We start from the raw sequence: 16311 nt of genomic DNA, 5'->3' as shown, positions 1-16311 counted from the left end.
TTAATAATCACCTATTTAAGTAGTACAAATTAATCACTAGAAGAAGTGATTTAATCTTATTGTAGCTTTAAATATAGAATACTAATGATCCAGGGACTAATTATGTTTCTAAACTTATCAGAACCAACATCTGTGTTGTCTAGGATGACCAGGTCATTTCAGGTGATGACCTTGTACTGAATCTAGGATAATGACATAAAAATCACTTGTTTAAGTATCAGACCTCAATTTCCTTCCCAAAAATCACTTCTTTAAGTATCATTCTTTTAATAATCCCTACTACATGTAATTTCAACACCCCCGAACAGTGAGATTTTTATCGCGAACAGTAGAATTTTATTACATAATCTGAAAGATGAAACCTTGAACTTCACAGGAAAAATACTCCCACTGCTGGGAAAAATCTTTTAAGAAAGTATCAGTTCATTATGTAAAGCCATTATTATAGCATTTTTTCAACTAAAATAGAATTTTCAGCTAAATGATAGCATCAAAGGCAGAAACCTTTCTACTTAAAAGAAGCAAACAGTTTTGTTTTTTTTTAATTTTACTAATTAAAAGATATTATTTAAACCTATGTGTTTAAAATTTTGAAAAAAATACAAAATTCCAATTTGTGACAAAACCACGAATTTGCTACTCAAATAAGTGATTTAAAAATCACCTATTTCAGTAAGTCCCCTGACTGGTACAGTGGCGGATCCAGAAATTTTCATAAGTGGGGGCCCACGGACTGACCTAAGAGGGGGCCCGCTCCAGTCACGCTTCAGTGATTCCCTATATAAGAAACCAAATTTTTTCCCAAAAAGGGGGTCCCGGGCCCCCCCCCCCCCCCTAAATCCGCCTCTGCAGTATAAATCAAATCTCAAGGGAAAAAAAATAATACATGTATATAAACTGATCTGTTTCCCTTGAAGTTGAATAGTCTAATGCTACAAACATGTAAACATACCCTTTATAGCTTGTTGTTCGGTGTGAGCCAAGGATTCGTGTTAAAGATTGCACCTGACCTATAATTGTTTACTTTTATAAATTGTTATTTTGATTGAGAAGTCTCATTGGCACTCATACCATATCTTCCTATACCTATAAACTAATTTCAACATAAAAAGGTAAGAATTTTACACAAGATATATTTAGCAATGTCCTGAATGTGGTCTGTAAATAGTTAACTTTTGACTAACTTACTTCCTGGTGAAGATGAGTCATTTTATGTTTGTAAACAAAGTGACATGGCCAACAATCAGGGCTAAAAATAAAATAAAATATTAAAAAATGAATCATAAATTCAGGCTATATATATATTTATTTTAATAAATTTAACAGTATAAAGTTTAAACTTATTGAATTAGTAGTCTTGTCTGCTTCGCAAACTCTTGCTCACTAAAAATCATTTTTGACAAAATGGCTTTGCACAAAAGAGAAAAGGATAAGAAAACTGAATGTCGTTACTGTCAGAGTAAAATAAAAAGCAATGCTTATACTTATTATTTGGATGATGAATTTGATTACATAACAAAAGGTAAGGTACTTATTTCTTGAAGAAGTTCTTGTATATTTTACCAATGTTCAAAATTTAATACTGGGTTCCCCTATAGCTATCTTGAAAATTTGGGAAACATGAAGAAATTACACATTTTTTTAATTCAGTATTGTTTTGTTTACAAAATGTACATTATAGAACCTTCCAACAGGTACATTGTAATTGGAAAAATAAACTTCTTTAATTTCTTTCTAAGGTGGATAGTCACTACATAAATGTATATTAGGAACCTTAGGCCACAGTTTTTTAATTTGTTGGTTTACGGATTTTTCGCATTAAAAAGTTGGGTCGGTCGGTCGGAAAAAAAGAAGGAAAAAAATATCTTTCAAAACAGATAAAATATGCAAAATAAATATATATTTCACCTTACTAACAAAATGTTTGTCTTATATGCTGTTTTGTCATCATTTCTTAACATTAAGTTCGATGAAATATTATTGATCAGTGATCATGAACATCGCATGACATCGTTTAATAATTTCCTGTAAAAAAGGGGGGTTGCACGGACAAAGACGAAATTAAATCGTCATTTCAGAAACAAGAAAATCAGATTCGCGTAGCTCTCAATCAATTCCAGAAAACTTGGTGAATAATGATCTTCAAGCACAAAAACTGATAAAGAAAAAAAATATAAAAACGTTTTACAAAAATAAGTTTCAACACACGTGTTGAAAAACGTAATAGACTCGTCCAATGGAAAAACGACAATATCGGGTTAATCAGTTGTCATGCAATCTGGTTTTTATCCCAATGATCGATATTTTTTGTTATCTATGAAACAAGAAAATTTCAAATGATTTGTCTATATTCAGTACTTTAATTGATGTATTCCACCTGTCCACATTTGGACAAGTCTATTTCTCTGAGATGATGCATCTTACGGACTGATGACAAATAAGGGAAACGAACTTATGTTGTAATTGGTTTTAAACACATGTTTCGTTCCGCAAAATTATTTGCGCAAAAGACATTTCAAGGTCAGTTATAATTGATTTGTCTATTTTTAGAAACGTAAATTGGAAGTTTTATTTTTCACAACAGAAAGTGTTATCAACTTTGTTAATGATTAATGCATTTCATTTCATAATAAAAGAAAAATTTAATTATTTTTCAGGGATAATGCATTTATAAGGGTCGGCGGGAATAAAAAAGCATGAAAGTCAATTTTATTTTTATTCTTAAAATCGGCAAAATCGGGTCGGCGGATCCGTAAACCAACAAATAAAAAAAACGTGGCCTTACCAAACACATAAATAAATAGGTATTTTCACAATTCTGTATACTAATTTGAGTCTTATTTGATGGAAAATGAACAAATGTTTATGAACATTTGTAGGAGGAAAATTGATATGCATATTAAAAAAAAATTAAAAGAAACATAAATATTGTTGAACAATAGATTCCTTTGTAAATGTTTTACTAAATCTTTATTTTTATTACTTAATATATATAGACAAGTAAGAAGATTGCCTGTTTTCAGGATATTAGGATTAAGAACAATACATGTACATGTAGTACAGTTCATTGACTACAAACAAGTCCTGTTGTTACATTAAACCTTTTTTAACACACACAAAAGAAATTACAATTACATACAAAATTAATCTACATACATGTAGCTTGTCTGTTATGCTAATTTTTAGAAAAATCTTGTTCTTTGAACATGTTGAAAGTAAATGCCAAACAGTTTCTAGTTATATATTTGTCTGATAACCCTTTTTCTGAACATGCTTAACACTATAGGGATTTAACTTTGTAAAATCAATTAATTTTAGTGCAGGTGTTGGGTACCACCTTAAACAACAAGGATAAATATTGAACATATTCATTATATTGAAAATCAAAAGATCTTAGACTTCTGCACAAACTAATTCATATCTGGATCCTCACTTTTCTTTTCACTGTTTTTAAACTTCTGTCTGTAAAATGCTTGAAATAATGTTGATTTCTGAAATGGGTTAACCCCGGTCAACTTAATTTTAATTAGACCAGAAAAGAAGAAGAAAATCTGAACTGTGGTAAACTGTAGAAAAACAAATTTACACAGAAATTTTCACCTGAATGACAAGAACAGACAAGTCTGCTGTATGGATATTAATTAAAATAGTTGCTTGATTTTAAATTTCATGTAAGAAAGCATATTACTTTGTATTTATTAAATCCGTTTGGAAAAGAAGAAAACAATCTGATCAGAGGCCATGTTAAACTAGAAAAATAAATTTACGCAGAAATTTTCACCTGAATGACAAGAACAGACAAGTCTGCTAACCCTAACCCCAATAAGTAAAACATTTGCTTAAAGGGAAAATTCGCGATTTTTTTCTTATGGTTTAAATATGTTCATAATGACATAATATATATATTCACAAAGTTTTATCGCTAAATGTGCAGTAATAAAGGAGAAATTCAATAATTAATGAAAAAATATTAACTACTTCCTGTAGGTCGTGACGTTTTCTCCTGGTTTTTGCATGCCGGGATTTAAAATACAATCATTAAAAGTCTTGGTTTTTAATCATATTTTAACGTAATCGTAAGCGCGCCGATGACTTATGCTTTATCTAATAACCAGCTGATAATAAGAAGATAAAACGCACAGACGTGCAATTGTACACATTCATGTGTATATTCGAATTATTTTTTTAGACAACACAAAAAGTTATAAAATTATTTTTAATTAATGCATTTTCGGTCTGATAAGGTGAACAAATTAAAGTACAATAATCTGTAAAGACAATATGTTGGTGTACTCTTATTGACCTTTTACTATCTCTGCTATGACTAGGTTTATACGATGATGTGTGTATTCACGGTTCTGTGGCAATACTCGTAGATGGCTTGTTTAAAGGTAAATTGTTATTTGCACTTCGGTATTTAACCACGCCTCTAGGGCACACCTTGCCAGGTGTGACTGTCTATTCGGATCAGTGGATTCTAAAACAAGGGAGCATTTACTACACACATTAAAAATACAGGTGACAAATAAAAATAGATCGCCGTGGAATTATTTAATTATATTTGGTGCTATTATTTATTTGAATTCAAATAAATTAATGTACTAAGAAATAAACAGTTTTCAGTTAAAGACGGGAAACTTAATTCATGTGTCAGAATAAAATGATATACACCTCTTGTCCTTGATTTAAGTCTCATAAAAAAGGTGAACTTGGAAATTAGAAATAGCTTTACCAAATCATTTTGATTGTCTTTATTAGGCAAAAAAATGTACGAGAACACTTACATTTAGACTCTTGTAACCCATGTATTAATTAATATCTGAAACTATTTGAAGATAACTCTACCGAAGCGAAATATAATTGTATGAATAAAGAAAAAAAAATGTTTTTAAATCTTTGCACATTTATGATTAATTATTGTTATCTATTGTTCATTTAATTATACTTAATTAGTACCTTAAATATGTCTACCGCTCGGCATTAAATCTTGGTGTGGTAGAAAGGGATTATTACATATAGATTATATTATTTGGATGAGGATTTGAGCTAGCCTATAAAAACACATTAATTAGTTAACATACATTCGAGACCAAAGGATATTAACTTTTCTAATTCAATTAACTTTTACTCACATATATTTCTCTCATGATTTGTGCATGCTTGTTTCTATAGGACAGTGTATATATTGTCCCAAAATTAATCATAAAATTGTAACTAAAAATGTCTTGTTCGGAGGTTGATAGTAAAAAAAAAAAGAGGTCGATAGTACTAACAGTGGTTCCAGTCCGGTCAAGTGAGGCAGATTTTGACGAGTATGGTCAATTTGGGTACGCACTAGAGCCAGAGTATACCGAAGAAGAGCTCCATAAAATGGAAGCTGCAGAAAGTTCCCGAAATCAAGATATCCTTAGCAACCCTCGCCAGTTTAACACAACAGGATTGGTGTTCGTGTACTAAATGCATAGTTATGCCGTTATTGACGGAATGTCTTTGTTGCCCCGAATTTACTCTCTTTGATGGTAATATTGAATTGGGTGAATGCATTAGTGACAATATCGATTTCAGAACAGTTTGTCTGAACCCGGTTGTTCTTGAAACAAGCTGTATAAGTTTTCCGAGGTACAAGCGCCATAGAGGGAGAGCTCCAGACGTACTAACTCACAGCCATGTTTACATTTAGTTGAATTATACAATATACTTTTAATTTTGTTCACTGTTGAAGGCCATACCGTGACTTATATAGCTGCTTAAGTCCACTTCATTTGGGATCATTTGGGTAAGTGTCTCCCAAGTAAACAAACCACAACTTCTTATTTAATCAAATGACTTATCTTTTTGCGAAAGTTTGGTATGCAAAAGTGCAAAGTTATAAATGGGTGTCTTGCAATATCGAAGTGATAATCTATTTGTCAGATCTCTTACATCTTTTGACGAAATCAAACCATCATGGTATATTCTGCATTTGTATAGACCGAAGTGTACTAAATGATATTCATATTATACATGTTAAATGAATGAACAAATATTAAACCTATCTTTTTATTGTTTTCCGCCCATGTCTGCTCATCGCCAGAAATAAAGTTTGTCGCACGAAAAAATGGTATTAATTCCAGAGTCAAAATTTAAAGAACTTATTTTCCGTGTTTTCTGGTATTGTACAAAAGAGAATTTACCTAACAAAAGAATTGCTATCTTAGGCTGTTAGTAACACATGTAGAGCAGTGGGTCGTTGTTGGACATATAAATCTTAGAAAGTGTATCATCTGTTAAATTTGCAGGTCACTGAAAGGGGAAGTCCCATACGGAAGTAGGTGTTGAGGATGATTTTTTTTTATCCAGTGACACATATTACATGCGTATTCTTGAACGTTTAATACATCATTTACTCTCAAATTTCAAAAACGAAAACTTCCAATTGTATTTATAGTATTTGTATTTTTATCCATCTGATGAGTTAACTAAAGCCTTTTTCAACTAATTTGTATAGTTCGTTCTTCTTCTTCTTCTTTTGGTATACAATAGTCTATCGAATCCGTTGATTACATACTGTTGGCATACGTGGACTAGTCAATTTACAAAACTTTTACCCCAATTTACACAAAATGTATGTTTCTTTCTTATGTTCAATGTATTCATGTATATAATTTAAATTGCGCTATAGTTCTGTAACTTTCTATCCAGGCGTATAAACGAATCGTCGGCAAATGCGTACATTTTTTAAAATCAATATTTCTTGTATGTTCCAATCTGTCTTTAACTATTGACAACGAGTTTATATTACATTTTCCTAAATTAACCCTTGGAAAAAATATGTAAATAGATTTTTATTTCTTCAAATCTTTTTTTTATGTATTATTTATATTTTTATAAATAATATTTTTATAAATAATATTCTTTACACCAGAAATGTTATTTATAAACAAGCGTATGAGTTAAGTAATGACTAGTATATTATATCACTTTCGGACACGCAAGACAGAGATGTATATTATAAACCTGATAGTTCAAAATGGAAAGTTATAAGTTATCGACCGTGTACACCGATCAATACCTACAGAAGTGAAACGATGCATGAACTTGCAATCCTGACAGGAAATCGCTTGAATACCTGGACGTGTCACCTCACACCCCTCACAATACCTTTGGGAGTAATACCTTAAGCCATGCTGGTGATCAGATGAGGGAAGATCCGAATTTATTTGAATAAAGTTTATTACTTTAAAGAATTATGAACGAATTACATTTTCGAAAACAATTTTCACGGAACACTTATTTATGATTTGAACTTTGACTTTTTAATTAATTCCAATATTAACCGTTTAAAAATAACAGACTATGGTTATTTAAAAAAAAAATAAGAACATTTTCCGTATCAAGTTAGTTAGTCAGATAAAACAACCGTACGATTGACAAGATATCGACACGCAATTACGACTACATCGGTTACTGTAGTTTTGGTCCTTTGTGGTTTATAGACATATCGTGATTTTTGATCGTAGAAGATGACAAAATGGCGGAACGCAGAGAATTGATACTCAAAATTTAAAATCGATGGTGATCTCTTATCTAGCGGAATAAAACTTTAATATCTATAAATTTGAGAATTTTTATACAGAATGGACATAATATCAATTTTTGATTTTTTTGCGAAGTTTCCCTTTAATTTCTAATTTCATGTAAGAAAGCATATTTTAGTTTTAATGTATATATTTCTATTGCAGTTGTGTTGATTGGTGATTCTGGCGTAGGAAAAAGTAATCTGTTGTCAAGATTCACAAGAAATGAATTCAACTTGGAAAGTAAAAGTACCATTGGTGTGGAATTTGCCACAAGGTAATTATACAAAGGTTTGATTTAAAAAAAAAAATGAAAACAATAATTTTTAGTACATCAGAAAATCTGTTTTATAATTTTCCTTACCATATATAACAAATTACTGAATGAAAAAAAGGGATGATGACTGTCAGACAAAAAAAATCGATCGGTAAGACAGAAATTTTAAAGATTATTTAGTTGCAAACCATTAATTTTAGGGCGAGACAAACCCTTAAACACTTGGCACATACTACGTAACCAAGTTCAGCGAAAGATAATGTGAACTTCAAATAAATCAAACTGTCAGAACTTAAGATTTGAAACGATTGACAAACTATTCACTAGAGACAGTATGTCTTTTATATATAGAATTAAGACTATCAGTAACCAAATACTTACAAATGATTTTCAAATAAATTGTAGTTGTTAATGTCTGTCATTTTGGTCTTTTGTGGATAGTTGTTTCATTGGCAATCATACCACATCATCTTTTTTATAGTATTTGCAGTGACATTAATAAAAATAAACACAACTTTAATGATAAACCTTTATAATTATTCAGGAGCATACAGGTCGAGGGTAAAGTGATAAAGGCCCAGATCTGGGACACAGCTGGTCAAGAACGATACAGGGCTATAACTAGTGCGTAAGTACATTTTATGTAGTATCAAGATCAGGTTTGTACTATAGTCTATACAATTTAGTATTGAGAATGTCAGACAGTAGTGACTTTTGCTGCATCCTTAATAAAATGTTCAGTGAAAATGGATTCGACATGAAACTCTGAAACCAAAATTTAAAGAAATATACAAGACTAACAAAGGCCAGACTTTGGGCAGGAGAACAAATTAAATGCATCACAGTCATGACAGTTAAACATATCTTGTGAGATCTCAACCCTCCCCTTATACCTCTAGTTTAATTTGACTCTTTTGAAGTCTTCCCTGAGAACAAAATTAAACCTCTTATGTTACTTTTGATTGTGCTGCTAATCTTGTTTCTGTTCCTCAAAGAATGGAAAAATTTCAATCAGAAATCAATGATGAATGAATACAAATTCTAGTATATAAAAAAAAAGAGTTCTGAATAAAAAAAATAATAATTTCTATTTAATTTGCATTTCAATATATGCGTTGTCATACTTCTAAAGATATTTGATCATGTTTATCCTACATTGAAATGATTTTGTGTGTTATTACAGATATTATAGAGGTGCTGTTGGTGCATTATTAGTATATGATATAGCTAAACATTTGACATATGAAAATGTAGAAAGATGGCTGAAGGAACTACGGGACCACGCGGACAGTAACATCGTTATTATGTTAGTAGGAAATAAAAGTGATTTACGGCATTTACGAGCTGTCCCTACAGACGAAGCAAGGGCCTTTGCAGGTAAACAATCATTTACAATTCTTCAAGGTTGTCATGTGATTATTAAAAAAAGAGATTATTTTAGGGTAGAAAAGTTTGAAACAATCTCATAAATCTAAAATAAACTGATAATGCCATGGCTTAAGAAGAAAAAGACAAGCAATAGAACACAAAACACAACATAGAAAATAAAATACTAAGCAAAACGTACCCCACCAAAAACGGGAGGATCTCGTGTGCTCTGGAAGGGGAATTCCTGCTCCACAGATACGTACCCCACCAAAAACTGGGGAGGATCTCGTGTGCTCTGGAAGGGGAATTCCTGCTCCCTAGATACGTACCCCACCAAAAACTGGGGAGGATCTCATGTGCTCTGGAAGGGGAATTCCTGCTCCCTAGATATGTACCCCACCAAAAACTGGGGAGGATCTCATGTGCTCTGGAAGGGGAATTCCTGCTCCCTAGATACGTACCCCACCAAAAACTGGGGAGGATCTCATGTGCTCTGGAAGGGGAATTCCTGCTCCCTAGATACGTACCCCACCAAAAACTGGGGAGGATCTCATGTGCTCTGGAAGGGGAATTCCTGCTCCCTAGATACGTACCCCACCAAAAACTGGGGAGGATCTCATGTGCTCTGGAAGGGGAATTCCTGCTCCCTAGATACGTACCCCACCAAAAACTGGGGAGGATCTCATGTGCTCTGGAAGGGGAATTCCTGCTCCACAGATGGTGTTGCTCATGAATCATTATAACTGTCTTGTTAATTGAAAACAAAAGTGGGAGAGATGTAATTACATTGACATAGTAATAAAACTTTCTACACTACAACAATAACAATACCTGATATAAACTGAAGAGGTGAAACAAAAGATTGTTGAAACTCTTCTTTAATTAATATAAAGAAGATGTGGTATGATTTCTAATGAGGAAACTCTCTTAATGACACAGAAATAACTAGCTACAGCTATATAGGTTATTTGTAAAACAATTGTGCTAGGAAAATTACAATTCTATATTGCTATTTAAAGTGTTGTAATAGCTAAATGAGAATTTTAAAGTCGGTTTACAATCATGACAATAGATTGGAGTTGATTAATTCGCTAATGAAACAATTATCAAACAAAAACCAAATGCAGTCTGGATCAAAAACTTTTTCAACTACTAGTCCGAAGACCAATATCCTGACATTTCTCTTATTGGTACAAACAAATTTTTGCAAAAACTTACTAGTCCGAATGAAATTTTACTAGTCTGGGGCATAAGACTAGTGGCTAACCGTGCAGACTGCTACAAATTGCCATAGGAATCATGCATGCTCCCATTTCAGTCAAATTTTTGAGGCAAACTTTTGCTCTATACTTGTATTTTGTTGTGACTTATAAAAGTATGTATTTCATATTTGATTTTCTATTTCAGAAAAGAACTCCCTGTCTTTCATTGAAACTTCAGCATTGGACTCAACTAATGTGGAATCAGCATTTCAAAATATATTAACAGGTTGGTTGTAGTGTTAAATCATTTTCCTTCAATCAAATTGAGAATGGAAATGGGGAATGTGCCAAAGAGACAACAACCCGACCATAGAAAAAACAACAGCAGAAGGTCACCAACAGGTCTTCAATGTAGCGAGAAATTCCCGCACCCGGAGGTGTCCTTCAGCTGGACCCTAAACAAATATATACTAGTTCAGTGATAATGAACGCCATACTAATTTCCGAATTGTACACAAGAAACTAAAATTAAAAAAATACAAGACTAACAAAGGCCAGAGGCTCCTGACTTGGGACAGGCGCAAAAATGCGGCGGGGTTAAAACTCTAAAAGTGGCCTCAGTGGCCAAGTGATCTAAGTAGTTACTTCTGTAATCACTAGCCAGTCAACACTGAGGTTGACAATTTGAACCCAGCTCTTGTGCGTGCACTCAATTTCAATCTTTATTGACTAGGATTGTCAGTTTTCCTATCAAAAGTCAGTGGTTTTCTTCGGGCATTGTGGCTTCCTCCACCAACAAAAACTGACCGCCACGTAATAGCTTAGTGGGTGCTTAAAAGTGGCGTTAAAACACCAAAAAACAAATCAAATCTAAACCTCAGAAAAAGTGCAGAGTTAACAACAAAAAAACTTGATTCCCAGGAACTGATAAAAGAACAGAAACTTAATCCATAACTTTTCCCATCACTTGGCGTCTGTCGTGTTGTCGTCCGGCGTCGTTAACTTTTACAAAAATCTTCTCCTCTGAAACTACTGGGCCAAATTACACCAAACTTGGCCAAAATCATCATTGGGGTATCTAGTTTAATAAATGTGTCCGGTGACCCGGCCAACCATCCAAGATGGCCGCCATGGCTAAAAATAGAACATAGGGGTAAAATGCAGTTTTTGGCTTATAACTCAAAAACCAAAGCATTTAGAACAAATCTGACATGGGGTAAACTTGTGTAACAGGTCAAGATCTACCTGCCCTGAAATTTTCAGATGAATTGGACAACCCGGTTTTGGGTTGCTGCCCCAGAATAAGTAATTTTAATGAAATTTTGCTGTTTTTGGTTATTATCTTGAATATTATTATAGATAGAGATAAACTGTAAACAGCAATAATGTTCAGCAAAAAAAGATTTACAAATAAGTCAACATGACCGAAATGGTCAGTTGACCTCTTTAGGAGTTATTGCCCTTAATAGTCAATTTTTAACCATTTTTCGTAAATCTTAGTAATCTTTTACATCTTCTCCTCTGAAACTACTTGGCCAAATTACACCAAACTTGGCCAAAATCATCATTTGGGTATCTTGTTTAAAAAATGTGTCCGGTGACCCGGCCATCCCTCCAAGATGGCCACGTGGCTAAAAATAGAACATAGGGGTAAAATGCAGTTTTGGGCTTATAACTCAAAAACCAAAGCATTTAGAGCAAATCTGACATGGGGTAAAATTGTGTAACAGGTCAAGATCTATCTGCCCTGAAATTTTCAGATAAATCGGATAACCTGTTGTTGGGTTGCTGCCCCTGAATTAGTAATTTTAAGGAAATTTTGCTGTTTTTGGTTATTATCTTGAATATTGTTATAGATAGAGATAACTTGTAAACAGCAATAATGTTCAGCTAAGTAAGATCTAGAAATAAGTCAACATGACCAAAATCGTCAGTTGACCCCTTAAGGAGTTGTTGCCCATTTTATTCAATTTTTAACAATTTTCACTAATTTGGTAAATTTTTGTAAATTTTTACAAAATATTTTTCACTGTATCTAAAGGTCCAAGTTTATTATAGATAGAAAAAATTCTAAGTACCAAGAATGTTCAGTAAAGTAAGATCTACAAACACATCACTATCAGCAAAACACAATTTTGTCATGAATCCATCTGTGTCCTTTGTTTAATATGCACATAGACCAAGGTGAGCGACACAGGCTCTTTAGAGCAATATTGACGAAAGTACTCAGAAACTTGTGCTGCTTGTATTTAGATGGTGATTATGGAACTGCTTTGTTGGGATTATACTATTTATTAGTTATATGTAAGTACAAATCCTTCAAATTATTTTTCTTTTTTCAGAAATTTATAAAATAGTATCACAGAAACAAATCCGGGACAGCCCTGACGACGACAACACACCTAGCAACAATGTACAAAATATCATAGTCGGACCTACAGATAGCTCCACGCCAAAGTCTAAGTCATGCTGTAATGTATGAGAGTCGCGTGGTTAGAAAGAACATTTAAATAAGACCAATGATATGTCTATACGACATCATATTGAATGATATGTTACTAAAGAAAGGGGAAGAACTCCACAGTTTCTCATTTGACGACATTCTGCATTATTGTAAAAGGGGCTTGTTTCTGTAATAACCTGTAATATCAACTTTTGTGTTAAAATGATTATGGTCATATGGTGCGATTGTTACATTGTGTTTAGAAATGTTTAAGTTGTTTTAATTTTATTATTCATGATGGTTTATACTACTTATACTCTTAAATTAAAAAAAAACCAAAAAATAGAAGTCGACTCAAAACTTATAAATATTGGTTTTTTCTTCGGGACATATTTTGGGAGACATTCTTTTACCATTTCTTCTTTAAGCCTTTTTGTTTCTATTCATGGATACATTATCAGTTGCAAAGAAATAAAAATCTTGAGTCCATTAATCTTCCTTTCACTAGAATGTGTGAGACTATATGAATGATTGAAGTTTGTTTTTTTATACATTGTAATTAAGCTTAATTTTTGATTTGCTAGTTGTATTGATTACATACTGTGATATATAACAATACTGGAGATCCATAGTAATTTTTGTTATAACAAACTTATTTTTCACTATACCCCTCAATTTAACACCTTTCAACACAACAATTCCATATCTCCCTAAATTTGCATGATTCTTTATTCACTAGATGATCATAGATTTCATTGTATTTGAAAGAATCATCGGCTCAAATATCACGTATGACATTCCGTTAAAGGTTTTGAATGTAAAACTTGAATTCCCGTGTTTTGTTCCTATAGAAATGTTTGATACAACTGGATTGTATTGTTGTAATTTAAACTTGTTTTACACTAAAAGACTGCCAGTAAAATGTTTGTTTATGGTTTAAACACAGTCTGCACTGTAAACCACCCGTGAGATTTTGAAAAACTTTGTTTAGACACCAAAGAAAATGTTAGAATATTGGTGTTCCAACAAGTAGTAGGAAAACATCTTGGTGCAGACTGATAAACAAGATAAAGAATATATCTTATTTTTAAATTCAGAATAAGGGTGGTGGTTTTTATATTTTTGCTACTGTGTGTCAGATAGAAACTGCATTTTAAAACCTTATATTGAAGATTTAACCTTTAGTATAGCTATGACTCATATCGGAAAAATGAATTGAAACTGTAAAATGTAGACCATGTTGTGCTGAAGATTGATTACAGCTGATATTCTAATGCTTGCAAAGTAAAACTTTGGTTGGCTTGCTTGCTTTGTTTGTATGATTGTTTTTACAAGCTTTGTAAATAGATTGACATCTTTAAATAATATATATAGGCATAGTTTAACCTGTATATATTATATTTGAATTTAATTGGTTGTTGTACTAATATTATTCTACAATATACAATCAAAGCAAGTAAGCTTACCAAAGTGTTGCTCTACATGCTATAGAAATTAGCTGTAACTGTTTTTAATTAGTTTGAACAACATGTAAGTCTGTAATCAGTCCTGGGTATAATTTATGTAGTATTGTTCCAGGACAAGCCTTATTTATTAGATTGTGAATGACTGACTGGTATGGTTATATAATGTAGAATGAAGTCACATGTAGAATCTGTTTATCTATTATAGCTATATCACATATTTTTAAACAAATCTGTACAATTTGTGTGAGTGTATTTTATTTAAATGATGAGTACGAATGTTTGGGTGTGATTGTGTAATTATTATACAGCGAGACTTGTACTTATAATAGTCTGGCTTTTTGTTGATGTTGTTTCTCAAATTTCCATTTGTTTTGAGGTCAAGTCTGTACATAAAAAAAGTACAAGTAATGAATGCATTTGTGTATATCAGATTGATATTTTCTTAAGTTTGAATAAGTTTCATTAAGGAAGGGATGTCAGTATACCATTTGATGTCCAATACAGCTTTCATTATATGTGAAAAGGCATAACACATGATTTCTATTCAAAGATATCCTAGTTCTGTTTAACCATTCAAATATGATTCAAAGGGGTACATTGCTATTATAAAATATCTATTTCTTTTTTAGAAAAAGATTCAAGCATGTGTATGAAGTGAAACATTATTATAAGCAGAATTTACCCCATATTGCCCTGTGTTCTTGAATTCTGTATTTACTAAACAATCTTTGTTAAGTCATGAAAGTTCTGTACAACAAAATTTAAAGCTAAAGCAACTTGTATGAATATATAGCAAGAAAATTGTTTTAAAATATCAATCATGAATCAGGGAAAAGTAAATTTTGTTTTAAGTGTATGTTGGCATTAATAATGTGGCTGTGATGACTTTTGACCAGGTAAAATACTAAATCATTGCTAAAGAAGACTGCCATTATCAAATTAAGCAACAAAAGGGGAAAAAAACCACTAAAATACAGTAACTTAATCCAATGATTACATGTTTTGAATAAGTGGCTGCACCCTTTATTTCTACCCTAACATTATAAAATGTACCTTATTGCTAGCATGTTGGTATATTTTTGTTACTGCTTTATTAACTCAATATTATGACTGTATATTTGTTAATATTTGATGTAAAATCTTGTATGAGATTATAATAAATTATTTCTTTGAAAAAATCTATATTCAAATACATGTACAATCAAATTTCTAGTGGGCTTTGATTACACATTCAGTGGCGGATCCAGAAATTTTCATAAGTGGGGGCCCACTGATTGACCTAAGAGGGGGCCCACTGATTGACCTAAGAGGGGGCCCGCTCCAGTCACGCTTCAGTGATTCCCTATATAAGCAACCAAATTTTTTCCTAAAAAGGGGGGCCCGGGCCCCCTGGTCCCCCCCCTAAATCCGCCTCTGACATTTCAGCTGATGTGCCCATGGTCCAGTGGGAAAGGACACATGTTCGATACATAGGTATTTTCCTAATCAGCCTTCAATGTCATGATACATGGATAAATTTATTATGTTGGAAAGATTTCAAGACAAAATATAAAAAATGTCAGAGAAATAAAAGACGATATAATGAATTATAGTAAACAGTCGTTTCTGGTCGTATAATGCCAGGACTGTAAGAGCTGTGGAAACAACTTTGAGGCCACTCTTTAAAAAATATTTTGTTAGATGTTGCCTATTATTAAGTAGAGTTTTAAAAGAAATTGGTGAAAAGACATAAATTAATAGACAAAGTAAAAGCAGGAAAAAAATATCTTTTAAATTTGATATGATTTGTGTCAGATATTTTTGGGTAGGCTGCTTTTTAGGCAACATCAAACAACGTAAATTTTATGTTTGGCCTGATCTTACTGTGATTATTATGTAAATATATGTTTATTTTTTCATCACAAATGCTTGTTTATCGTATGTCTGTACGAGTGTATGTGAGAGTTGAGGAGGGTACATTTTATAAACAAAACTGATAGAATAAAAATGTTAACATTTA

At 32.3% G+C, this 16311-nt stretch overlaps 1 protein-coding gene across 3 annotated transcripts in view; it reads left to right on the top strand.

The window, feature by feature from the left end:
- Positions 1–16311, top strand: part of LOC143051495 (ras-related protein Rab-11A) — a 22143-nt gene extending 5832 nt beyond the window's left edge. Inside the window, exons 2-7 of one of the 3 annotated variants that reach the window (XM_076224370.1) lie at positions 1393–1522; positions 7722–7833; positions 8378–8461; positions 9017–9210; positions 10609–10689; positions 12746–16311. In XM_076224370.1, coding sequence (XP_076080485.1) covers positions 1405–1522; positions 7722–7833; positions 8378–8461; positions 9017–9210; positions 10609–10689; positions 12746–12885 — 729 coding nt within the window. In that variant the 5' untranslated portion in view covers positions 1393–1404 and the 3' untranslated portion in view covers positions 12886–16311. Of the gene's footprint in view, positions 1–1329; positions 1523–7721; positions 7834–8377; positions 8462–9016; positions 9211–10608; positions 10690–12745 lie in introns of those variants that run through there. The other 2 variants (XM_076224369.1, XM_076224371.1) reach the window with 2 other exon arrangements.

The sequence above is a fragment of the Mytilus galloprovincialis genome, chromosome 11 (assembly GCF_965363235.1).
Source record: "Mytilus galloprovincialis chromosome 11, xbMytGall1.hap1.1, whole genome shotgun sequence".
In the NCBI taxonomy this organism is placed as follows: Eukaryota; Metazoa; Mollusca; class Bivalvia; order Mytilida; family Mytilidae; genus Mytilus; species Mytilus galloprovincialis.
Note: the sequence above shows the minus strand (reverse complement) of the source record. Positions and strands in the feature narration are given on the sequence as shown.